This window comes from Mustela putorius, unplaced genomic scaffold (genome assembly GCF_011764305.1).
Source record: "Mustela putorius furo isolate JIRA1106 unplaced genomic scaffold, ASM1176430v1.1 tig00000785_pilon_pilon_pilon, whole genome shotgun sequence".
In the NCBI taxonomy this organism is placed as follows: Eukaryota; Metazoa; Chordata; class Mammalia; order Carnivora; family Mustelidae; genus Mustela; species Mustela putorius.
In genome coordinates, this window is record NW_025421480.1 from 10,116,194 (window position 1) to 10,130,799 (window position 14,606).

Genomic DNA, 14,606 nt, shown 5'->3' on the forward strand with positions numbered 1-14,606 from the left:
TTGATGAGCTCTCACAGTCAAAGCAAAAGATCCAGATTGCATCATCTCAACTGGTCTTGTAGATGCATGGGTTTAGAGCCAAAGCAATGCTCTTGGGTTGAAAAGTAGATTTGAAAGTTCTGAGCAAACAAAGTGATGAATGGGAATGGCGTTTTCCTGGAAACACGCAGAGTGGAAAGAGTGCAGGTGTGAAGACAGAGCCTTAAGAAACAGCTCAGGGAAGGTAAAAGGTAAAGACAGTAAAGTAATCTGAAAAAGGAACGGCCTGTGTTATTGACCAGGAAGGTGTGATGGAAACCAAAGGAGAGAATTTGTGCAATATTTTAAGCTTTGTCCCATTTGGGATCTAGCCAGTACTTACAAATGTCATTTTTTAGGGGTGCCTTGATGGCTCAGTTGGTTAAGTATCTGACTCTTGGTTTTTGGCTCAGGTCATGATCTCAGGGTCCTGGGATCAAGCCTTGCAGCAAACTCCACACTCAGTGGAGAGTCTGCTAGAGATTCTCTCTCTCTCTCTCTCCCTCTGCCCCTCCCCTAGCACTCAGTGTCTCTAAAATAAATAAATCTTTAAAAAAAAATAAAATAAAAATACATGTCATTTTAAATGTATCAGAAAGAACCCTGGATAGCTAGCTACCTGGCTTTTAGGGTCCTTATCATTTCTTATGCTCAGAATCATTTGCAGTTACGTGGTGGGGTTTTTGAGGTCTCCCCAAACCCCCTTCTAGAGTCCCATGTCATGAAATTGTGCCTGTCTTTCCTGCAAAGCCTTAGAACCCTACCCTATACACTGTGGGGCCACAGTAGACTCTGCCTAGGATTCCATAAATATTCTGGTAATGTGGTTACAGCTTCCAAAGATTACTGTCATTTTCACTTCTTCCTGATGGATTGAAATTAGATCTTGTATAGGACAATTATTTTGTTGCTTCCACTGCTATTTGTAGGTGAGATTTTTGCCTATTAGTAAAACAGTTTATAACTTGTTAGACACTTTACTTGTGAGCAAGATGTCTTACGGTAGCTTTGACAGTACCACTTCGTCTTGGCCCTCTGGTGGTTTCATAATGCCCATCAGTGGGTGTATGGTACATTTTCCTGTGTGCATACATTCCCGGGATGGTATCCCTTCAACTCCTCTCTTAATCTTTCCCAAATATTCTCCAGGACCAGCCCTTAGAGTAGGAAGTGTTGAAATGAATATTCTTAGTCTACAGCCCCTTCCAACAAGCTTAAATATTTTAACTTTTTTTAAAAGATTTTATTTATTTATTTTATGGAAAGAGAGTGGGTAGGGGGAGGGGCAGAGGAATAGGGACTCTCTAGCGGATTCCACCCTGACTGCAGAGTCCATTATGGGATTCAGTCCCACGACCCTGAGATCATGACCTGAGCTGAAATCAGGAGTTGGAGGCTTAACTGACTGAGCCACCCTGGTGCCCTACATATTTTGTCCCCCAGCCAGGTCTTGGTAAAACTTAGATATTTATTTTTGTTTATCCTGTTTCTTACGGTCTCAAGTTCATCATGTGCGTATCGGGTAGAAGTATCATGGCAGCGTGGTTGGTGGCTGGTGGGTTGGGCTCTGACCCCAAATGCTAGGGTTTGAATTCCAGCAATGCCACTCATGAGTCCTGTGACCCAGGGCAAGTCATATATAAATAGTAACTGTATCTCTCTTAGATTGTTAGAAAAATTAAATGCAGTCAATGAGGTTAACCATTGTTATGATCTTGGTCATAGCTGAAGTATCAGTAGTGAAACTAACAACTCCTAAAGTTTATCCTTAATTTGTATGTCTTTAATCATGGAACAGTTTCATTTTCAATAAGAAGGATTGTAAGGTTTGCCAGATATTGCAAAGATGTCAGGTAATTTCATGTCCATTAGTGACCCTGGCAAGAGAAACTCTCAGGGAAGATACCAAGTTGCAGTGAGAAGAAGCGTTAGAGAGAACTCTAGAAACTACTTTTTGGGATGCCAAGTTAAAATCAACTGTTGTATGCACAAGATTAGACTTTTTTTTTCCTATGTATTTGCTGCTCTTGATTACTAATGTTAATACAGAATAATAATATTACAATAATAAAAATCTTTACAATTTCCATTGAAATTCTTATTAGTAAGCAAATGAATCAGCTTCCCAAATGACAAAACAGTTTCTTTAAAACAAAGCCGCAGATAAGCATTCATCTAACATAGTCCCTTGAATGTAATGAGCGCTCAGTGAATTGTCTTTTTGTAGAAGTGAATTTTTATTGAACATTGTTTTTCCCCCCCCTTCCAAAGTGTGTGGATTCTCATGTCATATAACTTGTGTGAACAAAGCTCCAACTGCTTGTCCAGTCCCGCCTGAGCAAACAAAGGGTCCTCTGGGGATAGATCCACAGAAGGGCATAGGAACAGCATACGAAGGTCATGTCAGGGTAAGTATGATTAGGTTGGGTTAGATTAATCTTTTAAGGTTAATTAATGAGTGAAAATAAAGTTCAGGCACCTCACAAATAATACAGAAAATTAGGCAAATAAAATTCACCTAATAATCTGATTCATCCAGAGTGATTTGAAAACAAAAACCTGTACTTTGCTTGGAAATAAATTCCAAAATCTCTTATAGTTTTGCAGTACTGCCCTTATCTTGTAACGACCAAGTGTTCAACTCTCTGTAAAGGAGTCTTTGGCACCTGGTCTTCCTGGGGAGGTGGTTGTATGCTTCTGAAGTGTGAGATCCTATCAGGCTGTTCTCTTACTTGTAATCCCAAATAGCATTTAACGTGTAAGCTGCATTTCATCGTACTCCCAAATGTGACTTTGACGCTACCAAGAAAGAAATCCATGAATGCTATTTTAATGAATTACTAGCGAAACGTAAAAACTTTGTAGAATAAAAAGCTATACAGTATTTGGAGAATGTGTTCTTACAGTTTCTCACGTCATCGGTGGTCTGTGCGTTCCATCTCTGCTTGACGCCCCCAGAGCGGCAGCTGGGACGCGTGTACGTTGTCTTTAGGTTTCCATCAGCTATGGAGGTAACAAAGAGGGTGTGATTGACATTTCAGTGTGAGTTGTTTCTGTTTCCCTGAAGATCCCGAAACCGGCTGGAGTGAAGAAAGGGTGGCAGAGAGCACTGGCTGTGGTTTGCGACTTTAAACTCTTCCTGTACGATGTTGCTGAAGGAAAAGCCTCTCAGCCCAGTGTCGTGGTCAGTCAGGTGATTGACATGAGGTGAGCTTTCGAAAGTGAAAATATTTGTACATTTGTGACATGGGAATAAAAAAGTGTCTAGTTTTTCATCCAGTTACATTGCCATACTTTTATTTAAATCTAATCTCATATTAATAATCTAATGTACTAATATTGCCAGAGTGATGTCATTAAAACCAGGAGGCAAGGTGTCATTATACGACAGGTTGGTGTGTGTCAAGTGAGTTGGGGCCTGGGCTCAGGGTAAAGGAGCAAAGTCTGAATCCAAAAGACCAGCATGAGATGGCTCGCCTAACGGGGCCTAATGTGTGGTGTTTCACTGTTACCTGAAGGTGTGGATCCTAATTCCAACATGAGGAAGGGGAGTACAAATTCCAACATCAGATAGGCTCTTAGAGGACATCGTGAGTCGGGAAACATCAGAATGAGTGCATCTCTGGAATATTTCTGGTCTCACTCTGCAGGCTCTTCCCCGCCCCATAGGGCGTTCTGATTTACCTGTGCTTGTAACTCCTGCACTCCCCTGGGGGACCTCAGGAGCCCCAAGAGCTTCAGCTGCTACCTCTGTGCTGATGACTCCCACCCGGGCCTCCCTCCAGCTCTTCCTCCCACGCTCAGAGCAGGAGTGTCCAGCCATGGCACACGATGGCATTTCATACGGCACCTCAGACACGGCCTCTTCCCCACAGATGCGGAATGCGGGGAGGTTGTTGCAGGAAACATTAGCAATGAAAGTCCGACAGAGCCTGCCCAGGGTCTCGCTGTAGAAAGACAGAAGCAGCAAAGACAAGACTAAGACATCAAGTGTCCCAGACCAAGAGACTGATGCCACTAAGACTTAGGAAGTCACAAGGAGTAAATTATTGTGGAGGGGTTCTGTTTCAGGTGCTGACAGAATAGTGAAATGTCAGCTACGCTACATTGTAGGCCCATGAGCTGGGCTGCAGGAGGCAAGAGGGTGTGTTGTTCTGGAGGGTTCAGATCCAGATCCCTTGTCTGCATCTATGGTGCTGGCCTTGTGACAGGAGCCAGCAGTCATCGCCAGCCGTTGTGTAACGGCCGCTGCTCAGTTACTCCTGAGAGATTATTCTTGGCCCCATCCATTACAATGGCAGGAAAATTAATTTTTTTTAATTCAGTTTGGATGTTTTGTGCAATCAAGTTTTGAGGATTGTCCCATGTGTGTTATTTGAAGGTACACCCTAAACACAACACATACACTGACTTCTAATGTTTCATTTTTCCTTCAGGGATGAAGAATTTTCTGTGAGTTCAGTCTTGGCTTCTGATGTTATTCATGCAAGTCGAAAAGACATACCCTGTATATTCAGAGTGAGTGTGTGTGCTGTAATTTGATCACTGAATTATGTGCTCTTACTGAATATGTATTTTGTCTCTCCATATAGGTCATAAGCTTACTAGGAATTACTAAATCCTACATTCCATCCAATACTGGGCTGTACAGTCAGTCAGTGCTCAGTAAATACTTCATTAGTCAAACACCTATAGAAAGCATGAATATTTGGCTTCTAAAATAGGATTCATCTTGGGTGTTACTTTCGAGCCACATTTCACTTTCCAAAAAAATATAAGTTGAATAAGTGTGAGGTTTCTCAAGTTTTTGAAGAAGAGGTTTCTTTTTAAAACCTCATTTTAAAAATTAATATTTTATTTCTATTGCTTTGTAACAACTACTCCAAAACTTAGTAGCTGAAACCAGTAATGACTTATTTTTTACCATTCTCTGGATCAGCTATCCAGTTTGAGTGGGGTCAACTAGGGTCACTCCTGTGGCTACATTCGGCTCATTTGAGGCTAGAATATCTGAAATGACCTTGCTCCTGTAGCTGGGGCCTTGCTGCTGTCTGGGAGCCAGGCAATCTCCACGCTCTCTCTGAATGTTCTGCATGTGACCTCTCATTCAGTCATCTGGCTGACTTCTATGGGGCTGGTCTGCAAGAAAACAGAAGAAGCTACCAGACCTTTCGTTTAAGGATCAGGCCAAATCAGGCGCACCTCCTGTGCATCCTGTTGGTCAGACCTGGTCCCGGGGCCAGCCTGGATGTAAGGGGAGGGGAAATAGACTCCAGAGCTTGATGAGTAGAGTTCGGGAGGAAGAATTGTTAGTAGACATCTTTGGAGGCCATCTGTCTTGCCACAGGGCAGTCTTGAATTGGTGAATTAAGACAATAGAGGTTAAAAAAAAAAAACAAAAAACCAACGCCCTAATGTTATGCTCATATGCTAAGTGTTTGTCTATGAATCTTGTATCTGGAAAATCACCAATGGAGCCTGAAGAGGCCCACTTGCCTGGAGCTGATTCACATAGTGGGACTTTATGGTCACTGCTGCTTAAAGCCCTTTTAAGAGGGGGAGATCCATATACGTAAAGTTTAAGTCTGTTCTGATTGTAAGTACTATTTGTATAGTGATAAATTTTCATGTAAATGCCAACTCAGATGATCTGATCTTCTCTCAAATAATGTGAGTTATATTATGAAGTAACAGAATGTTATTGCTGACTTTTTAAAGCAAGTTGACAGTTGGTTTAATGTAATGCTTCTGAGCACGGACCAATGAGCCCCACCTGGTAGGACATGCTTGGAGACCATGAGTCTATGCCAGAGTATTTTCGTATGTAAAATCAGGATCTAATAGCAATACCCAACTCGTACTTCGCAACATGCTCAGATCACTGCTCAGATAGCGCTCAGTTAGTGTCAGCCGCAGTAATGTGTGAGTATGGATCAGGCATTTCTCAGTGATGGCATCCTGGCACTTGATAGCAAAGAAAATTTAAAAATGGTTACTAACATTTAAAATGGGATCTAGCTAGCTAGCCGGATAGTACCGGTATCTGCTACCTTTGCTTTGTCCTGAATTCTGAGGCGAAGACTAGTTACTCTCCCCATGAGGAGCAAGGAGCGCTGAGCTCCTGTAAAGGTGTCACCTGACGAATGCGCATTTTGTTGCCCAGAGCCTGGTCCGCCAGCATCGGCAGCTAGTGCAGGGTCTGTTTCTAACACAGGCTGATTGAACTGTCCTAGGTCACGGCTTCGCAGCTCTCGGCGTCCGACAGCAGGTGTTCGGTCCTGATGCTCGCAGAGAGTGAGAGCGAGAGGAACAAGTGGGTAGGCGTGCTCAGCGAGCTGCACAAGATTTTGAAGAAAAACAAATTCAGAGACCGCTCAGTCTATGTTCCCAAGGAGGCTTATGACAGCACTCTGCCCCTCATTAAAACAACCCAGGCGGCTGCCATCATAGGTACGGACTTGCCCATTGACTGTGTTACTGTAGTTGCCCACTAACCTACCGTGTGAGCAGAGCTGGCTTACAGCTAGGAAACCCCAGTGTCCAGTGGGCCCTGTGTGCTGCCCCGGGTGTGCAGGAAGGGTCTGCTGAGTGAGCGAGGCCGCTGAGAACGTGTTTTCGGTAAAGGGGAATCAGTACACTTCCCAAGTGCACATTTTTTTGAAAAAGCCGCAGTGCTGAAGATTAACCTATAACAATCTATTTTCTGCTGTGTGACTTAGAACAAGTTGTTTAACTTCTTAAAGCGTAAGAAAAAAGATAAAGATAGGGTTCCACTTGCCTCCAAGAAGTGATGGGGAAGCTTCTGGAAGGCAAGATACGTGACACATGGTGTCAAATGCCCTCAAAAAATGGCAGTTTACGTGTCTGGAGGTTTAAATTTTTGTCTTCTTATATACCTATCCAACTCTTCTGTTACTTGCTAATAAATAAGGAAAATCTAATTAGTAGGGTTATGCCTTCCACAATTTTTCCCTCCCAAAACAAGAAACAGAACTAGGCCCAGGGTGCTGACAAACTAGGTTTTTAATTTTTTTTCACCCTTTATTGAATAAACATTTACTACTTTTTCTAAGTATGGATATACTAATAATTATTCCGCTAAAAAAAGACCTGAGGTAACATTTACCACTGTCATCTGAAAGGAGATTTTACAGTACAAATTGTTATTGCAATTTTTAAGTTACTTATTTCAGTTTTTGCACAAATTTCTTTATTATCTTTTTTGTTCTATTAGTTCTACATAGTTTTACCTATTAACAGTGTTTCGTATTCATGTCTTCCATAGATCATGAAAGGATAGCTCTGGGCAATGAAGAAGGGTTGTTTGTTGTTCACGTGACCAAAGATGGTAAGAGAAAGTTAATTAATGCAGAGTAATGTCCAACCAGATACTGTTGGACAATTCTGGACTCTAGATTCTAAATACTAAAAAGAATAGGATTTGCTTTTCTGTATTCTGTAATTAAAATTTTCCACACCTAATTTGATGTGTTTATGAATCAAAAGATATCCTTTAAAATTCTTCAATTCTCCTGAGTTCTTAAACTTGCACGTATGTGTTGTGTTTCTTTTCTCATTTATTTATCAGCTCTCCTGCAAAGACTCAGGTGGCATGCCTAGAGATGGCTGTGAAAGATACAGCCTGATTTGTTCTTGCTTTGTTAGTGCTTGAAGAGGTAGCAGTCTTTAAAATGTGTTCATGTTGGGGGTGTTTTTCCCCCACACCTAATACACAGATTTTTTTTCTCAGGGAGAAGTAAAATACTGAGTGAAATAAAAAAGAACTAGTTTGCTAGTGTCCTATCTTCAGATCAAGTGAGATCTTGGGAAAACACTGCATTTAAACTGCGTCTGTTTGTTACCCATAGAGGTACCTTCAGGGGTGCCTGGGGGCATAGTTCTTCAACCCCCAACTCTTGGCTTCAGCTCAGGTCATGATCTCCGGATCCTTGGGGATCCTTCGAGGTCCATGCTCATGGAGCCTGCTTGAGATTCTCTCTCTCAGCCCCTCCCCACTGCTTGTGCACACACATGTGTGTGCTCACTCTCTCTCTAAAAAAAAAAAAAAAGAGAGAGAGAGAGAAAGAAATACCTTTAGTGCAATATGCCTTACTGAGTTTTTAAAATCGGAGCACCATGGTAAAGTTCCTGAGAATTTAGTGCCAGTAAAAGGTTTTTTCCTACAAATGTGGCCTGCTTTATCACACAGGGACCCTTTGCCTTGGTTGCCAGAAATCATGGTGCTGAATTTATTTATTTATTTATTTATTTACTAAAGATTTTATTCATCCATTCGACAGAGAGAGATCACAAGTAGGCAGAGAGGCAGGCAGAGAGAGAGAGAGAGGAGGAAGCAGGCTCTCCACTGAGCAGAGAGCCCGATGTGGGACTCGATCCCAGGACCCTGAGATCATGACCTGAGCCAAAGGCAGAGGCTTAACCCACTGAGCCACCCAGGCGCCCCAATGGTGCTGAATTTAACACCTCACTTTAGGCATGTGCAGTTACCTTATAATGGGTATAATTATACCTTCCTCTTTCTCCACACTGATTCAGAGCTCATTCTTCTGGATGTATCTGTGTCTCTATTGTAAGTTGATATATTGTTTTGACTGTAATTGGGATATGATTAACAAATAAAACATTATTCTGCATTATCATTTCTTTGCATAGAAATTATTAGAGTTGGTGACAATAAGAAGATACATCAGATTGAACTCATTCCAAATGATCAGCTCGTTGCTGTGATCTCAGGACGAAATCGTCACGTGCGACTTTTTCCCATGTCAGCTTTTGACGGACGAGAGACTGATTTTTATAAGCTGGCAGAAACTAAAGGGTGTCAGTCCATAACTTCTGGCAAAGTGTGCCATGGAGCTCTCACGTGTCTGTGCGTGGCTATGAAAAGGCAGGTCCTCTGTTATGAACTCTTTCAGAGCAAGACCCGTCACAGAAAATTTAAGGAAATTCAAGTCCCATATAACGTGCAGTGGATGGCGATCTTCAGTGAACAGCTCTGCGTGGGGTTCCAGTCGGGATTCCTCAGATACCCCTTGAACGGGGATGGAAGTCCGTACAGTATGCTCCATTCAAATGACCACACACTCTCATTTATTGCACATCAGCCGATGGATGCCATCTGCGCTGTCGAGATCTCCAGTAAAGAGTATCTGCTGTGTTTTAACAGCATCGGGATATATACCGACTGCCAGGGCCGGAGATCCAGACAGCAAGAGTTGATGTGGCCAGCAAATCCTTCCTCTTGTTGTAAGATTCTCTTATTTTGGCTGGTTCACCTTTTTGTCCCTTTTCTTTTCCTCTATGTCATATTCATATTCATAAATATATTCACTATTAATAACAGATTGTTTTTTAAAGTCACCCTTAAGGTTTTGCCGAAGTGTCAGTTAGGTTGTTGATTTAAAGTGACTCTCTGTACTTTGACCTCGGCCGACAGGCTCGACATTACCTTGTACCTAGTTGAAGCTAATCTTTCGATGGCATATTTTTCTTAGGTGGATTTTCAACCCGTGTTGTATTTTGAAGTAACTCTGAACAGTTATCTTCATGGTTCCCCAAAATACAGCGCTTGTGAGCTTTAATAGCTAATGACACTTGCATTGAAGAAGTTGTTACTAAGTGAATTATTTAATTGGTTATGTAAAGGTATAACGCAGCATCTGTAAGAAGTGTTTCTCTGTTTTTTATTTTTAGCTAAATAGATAGAGACTTGAGATTGCCTGTTGCTCTCTTTCGAGAAATACTAAGACATTAGTAAATTATCAGATACTCATGGCCATCGCAGCAGACAGATAGAGCACCCAGCCCGGGAGGCCGTTTCCCCTGCTGACGCAGAGTGGGAACCAGGAAAGATTCATGACAAGTGCAAAGTTGCAGTGAATTCTCGGTTCTCTGTAGCAGAAGTACGGAGCTCTGGACAGGCTCATGGGAGGAGTATCTGAGTCCACATGCTTTGTTTTTAGTGGAAGATACTTGAACATGCTCAAATGCTGAACTGGGGAACTAGGGAGAGGTTGCCTGTGCAGTAAATACAGGAGGCCAGAGAGGATGGAATTCAGAACCCCGGGGAAGGATTTGGGGCCGGAGGTGTGAAATCTCTTCCACTGGAACCAGGTAGGAGGAGTGATGGGCAGGATATAGTTAAGTGTAAATATTCAGTGAAGAAAAGTTAGGAAGGCCATACATGCTTATTACTGAAGAGTTAGAAAATCTAAATTTAAAAAAAAGAAAGAAAAGTATTTGTGATCTACCCACCCAGACCTAATTATTCTTAAAGTTTTGTGTCTTCTAAAATACATATTCCTATCTGTGGTGTCATATGTGGAATAAAGGCTGTTTGGTAACCTGGTTAGGTAATAATTTGAAGTATTACTTCTAATATGGAGTCAGAATCAGGATCTCTGGCTCTTATGAACAGCTCGACCGTGGATGTAATACAGGACATCAACTTAAGTTAATCATCTCATCTCTCCTTGCTTGTGTCACCATCTGTCGCTGTTCATTCTTCTAGTAAGCACTTTTGAGCATTCGCCCCACTCATATACCTGTGTCAGGTGCGTGATCCTGTGATCCTACGTTCATAAATGCGATGACAGGTCTCACCTAAAGATTGCTTTATAAGTCATTGCGCTGTCAGTAGCTTAACTGGTTTAGGAATCAGATCTTATAAAAAATCGTAATGGCATCCCTTGATAGAACTCATTGATTGGAGAAGGCAATATGCTGCCATCTGTGTGAGCAGAATCCTTCTGTATTAAAGGGACCGTCTGACCCGACCCACAGCATGTAAGCTGCTCATTTATGACTGACTTCTACTCAGAAGTGTTTTGATGCACTACTACATGAACAGTAGGGTTTGGGTGGGATTCCGCTCTACGTTATTTCGTGTAGATCTTTCAGAATGTTTGGGGTTTACGAGTTAGAAGTAATTAGCCACTGTTCCGCCTTCCCTTCTCGCAGGTTACAACGCGCCATATCTCTCCGTGTATAGTGAAAACGCAGTTGATGTCTTCGATGTGAACTCCATGGAGTGGATTCAGACTCTCCCACTCAAAAAGGTAATTTCACATGAAAATATGGGCTAAGTGCACTACTGAGTGTAGTGAAACACTAACGTGACTAGTTAGCTGTTTTTCACTCTTTGAGCATTTTCGGGCAGTCGGTAATTCAGGATTTAGCTAAGAGGAGAAACACTAGGAACCAAGGTCAAGCTTTTTCAATACCATACTCTTTTTATCCATTTAGTTTCACTGGATCAATAGGAATATTGTCCTAACGAGTGACCAGAATCTACCCCCAGCCTAAAATGCCAGTGTCACCCTCTACCTCAGGAATTCTGAGGGAGAATGCTGTCACTCTTTCTTATAACTGCTTTTCACGTAAGGGGATGCAGGCTTGAATCCTGAAGGCAAAGAAGGCAGGCTTTCAACTTTATAAGATAGTGTCATTATTTTCCAGAGCCGTTGTACTGATTCATATTCCCCCTGGCAGGACAGAAGATTTCTCGTAGATCCACATCTTCTCTGACCTTGCCATTCTCAGAATTCATAGTCTTAGAACCATTATCAGTGGTTGTAAAATGCTATCTCACCGAAGCCTTAATTTGCATGTCCCTAATCTTTCTATGTTTATTCATTCTTATTTCTTTTTCTGTGAAACCCTAGCTATGCTTTTTGCTTATTTTTGTTTGGCTTCTTTTTTTAATTAATTTATTGAAATTCTTTATATATTACAAATATTGAGTTAGTAAATGTGGGTTAAATCTTCATTTGTGACCTATCCATTTTGATTAAGTATTTTGTTCAACATTTACTTTAGTAACAATAAATTATATTATTTTTCTGAAAACACTGTTATAAATCTTTTTTTAGATTATTTAAATTTAAGTTAGTTAACATATATAGTGTATTTATTACTAGTTTCAGGGGTTATTGTTAGAAATTTTCATGTCGGGATATGTAGCATTCTTATCCTTTAAGCTTATCTTTTTTCTGTTAGGAAACTTTTGTAACTCAAGGTCTTAAAGTAGGACCTTTATTCCAAAAGTTTGAAAGATGTGACTGTTACATTTATGTCCTTACTCCCTGCAGAGTTGGTGTTTGATGTGTGGTGTGAGGTAGGGGCTCTATTAATCTGTTCTGTGTACGTGAGCAGTTGCTCTGTCACCATTAACTGACAGCCTCCCTATCCCCAGTGATAAGTTACACTCTGATACTCTGTCATATATGGACATATAATTCTAATACATATTATGTATCATATATATCTAATATAATTCTAATCCCATTCCTAAAGTAGCTACAATGATATCTTCTTAGTATAAAGATTTAGTCACTAATGGATTTAATTAAGATTTAAATGCATTTCTGCTATTTTCCCCCCAGAATATTCTTCCTTTAAAATGTAGTCATTATAACTTTCTATTTCAAATTAGATAATTTTATACCTATTTCCCATCAGAATTAATGTTAATTTTTTGTTGATTTTCTGAGGGAGCTGTATTTTGAAGAGGAATGATAGATGGAAGTTCTCGATAGTATGTGCTTTCTAAATAGGCCAGAAGTTTTATGATTTCATTTGAAAGTTTTATTGAAGTACTAATTTTATTTTTTTATTATTTTAGGTTCGACCCTTAAACAGTGAAGGATCATTAAACCTTTTAGGGTTGGAGACAATTAGATTAATATATTTCAAAAATAAGATGGCAGGTAAGAAAATATACTCTAGGGGCACCTGGGTGGCTCAGTGGGTTAAGCCTCTGCCTTCAGCTCCGGTCATGATCTCAGGGTCCTGGGATCGAGCCCCACATCAGGCTGTCTGCTCAGCGGGGAGCCTGCTTCCCCCTCTCTCTCTGCCTGCCTCTCTGCCTACTTGTGATCTCTGTCTGACTTGTGATCTCTGTGAAATAAATAAATGAAATCTTTAAAAAAAAAAAAAAAACGATTTTAAAAGAAAATATACTCTAATGGTTAGCTTCAGTGGAAATGTTCGAAGCTGACTGCCTGAAGATAATAAGTGGCAGAAACCAGATTTAAACTTGGGTTTACCTTACTCCAAAGTCTGTGATCTTGGCCACTGTCATACTCTCCTCAGTCTATTAAGACAAATGTCTGCCTAAAAAGGCATTCTGTTTAATCTTGCATAGCTGTCTACACAAAATACTGGTTTCTTATTTACCTTGTTATTTTTCTGTGGGGGACTGAATTAAGTGGCGTAAGGATAGCTGTAGTTGTCTTCTATATTATTGATATTATAAAACCCAACCCAGGTTTGTGGCACTGACCTTGTGAGGTCTCATCCAGAGCTCTGACTGGGGACTTTAGGCAAACATCTTCCGCTGATGCATAGGGCTCCGAACTTCAGAAGTGTTCGTGTCAGCACGGGCAGGGAGGGCAGAGAGGAGGGTCCCAGGAGCACCAGAATCGGGAGCAGGGAGTGGGATCCCCAGGATGGGAGGTCTGGAGAGGACGAGGATGGTGTCCACAGTCGCTGCTGGCCTTCCCATCTGATGTCCGGCATCTGGAGGCGCTCTGATGTCTTAGCGCTCTGGAGGTTTCTGGGTTGACAGACTGCTGGCTGTAAGAGAGGTCTTCCAAAGGGAGAGTCGGAATTTAGAAATGATTCCCACTCAGTGGTGGATCCACCATGAATCTAATGACACTGGAGCCTAAGGCCTCTCACCGCCAAGGGCCTGTACTTCGTTTTGTGTCCGTCTCTTTGAGGAAGTCCAAATACTGGCAGAGGATCAGCTACACCCACTTCTCACTGTGTGTGGCTGTGATGATCATACAGTATGTCCATGTCCCAGGTCGTGCCTGCAGGATGAAGCCTCTTTCCGCTTGCATTCCCCACGCTCTCATCCTTCTGCTCTGAGCTGGTGGTGGAGGCAGAGCCTAGCGAGGGAGGACCGGACAGAATTTCAGCATAGGTGTCTTGTCCTTGGGAAAAGGAGCGGACCCCATTCCCCAAGGCCCTTTCTTTTTCTCTGTATTGCTCTGTCTCTCAGGGGCTCAAAGTGTTACTGCAGCCTTCTGGGCCTCCCCCATTGCCCACTCTACCATAACTCACCCAGACCTGCTCCGCCCTCATGAGTCTCAAATTCTAAAACTGTGTTTCAGCTGGAGTGAAGAAAGCTAGCTGGTGAAGCTACATTATTCCGATCCAAGAAGAACATTGCTTTTCCGCTTATCAACTGCCCTGGCTTGCCTTGCAGGCTCCCGCCTGTCTCCCTTTTTCTCACTTCAGCTTTGTGGCTGTTAAAAATTCTGAAGATTGGCTTTTCTCCTGTTCCTTATTTAGAGAATGGCATCCATCATGTTGTGTGAATACAGCTGTCTATTTTATTCCTAGAGTGTGTTCGTTCACATATTTCAGCAGGTCTGCGGAGTCCTTGGCGGATGGTTTTGTTTACTTCTAGGTATTAAAATTGAAACCGGATGCATATGAATAAGGATCGTCTCCTCCCAAAGATGGGAAGAGTAGAAATAGCAAGAGTCTCACCTTTAGCAAAGGAAGCTGGTGGGAGCTGGAGCTTTTGTCCTTAGTCTGCATCTGACAGAGTGGGTCTT

At 41.8% G+C, this 14,606-nt stretch overlaps 1 protein-coding gene across 16 annotated transcripts in view; it reads left to right on the forward strand.

Moving 5' to 3' along the window:
* CDC42BPA (CDC42 binding protein kinase alpha) overlaps window positions 1-14,606 on the forward strand; it is a 329,361-nt gene that overhangs the window by 297,648 nt on the left and 17,107 nt on the right. For all 16 annotated transcript variants that reach the window (XM_004756819.3, XM_004756823.3, XM_004756820.3 and 13 more), the window contains 8 exons: window positions 2,290-2,426; window positions 3,086-3,225; window positions 4,455-4,536; window positions 6,252-6,468; window positions 7,304-7,366; window positions 8,692-9,285; window positions 10,999-11,096; window positions 12,662-12,746. In XM_004756819.3, the coding sequence (XP_004756876.2) occupies window positions 2,290-2,426; window positions 3,086-3,225; window positions 4,455-4,536; window positions 6,252-6,468; window positions 7,304-7,366; window positions 8,692-9,285; window positions 10,999-11,096; window positions 12,662-12,746 (1,416 nt within the window). The remainder of the gene's footprint in view (window positions 1-2,289; window positions 2,427-3,085; window positions 3,226-4,454; window positions 4,537-6,251; window positions 6,469-7,303; window positions 7,367-8,691; window positions 9,286-10,998; window positions 11,097-12,661; window positions 12,747-14,606) is intronic.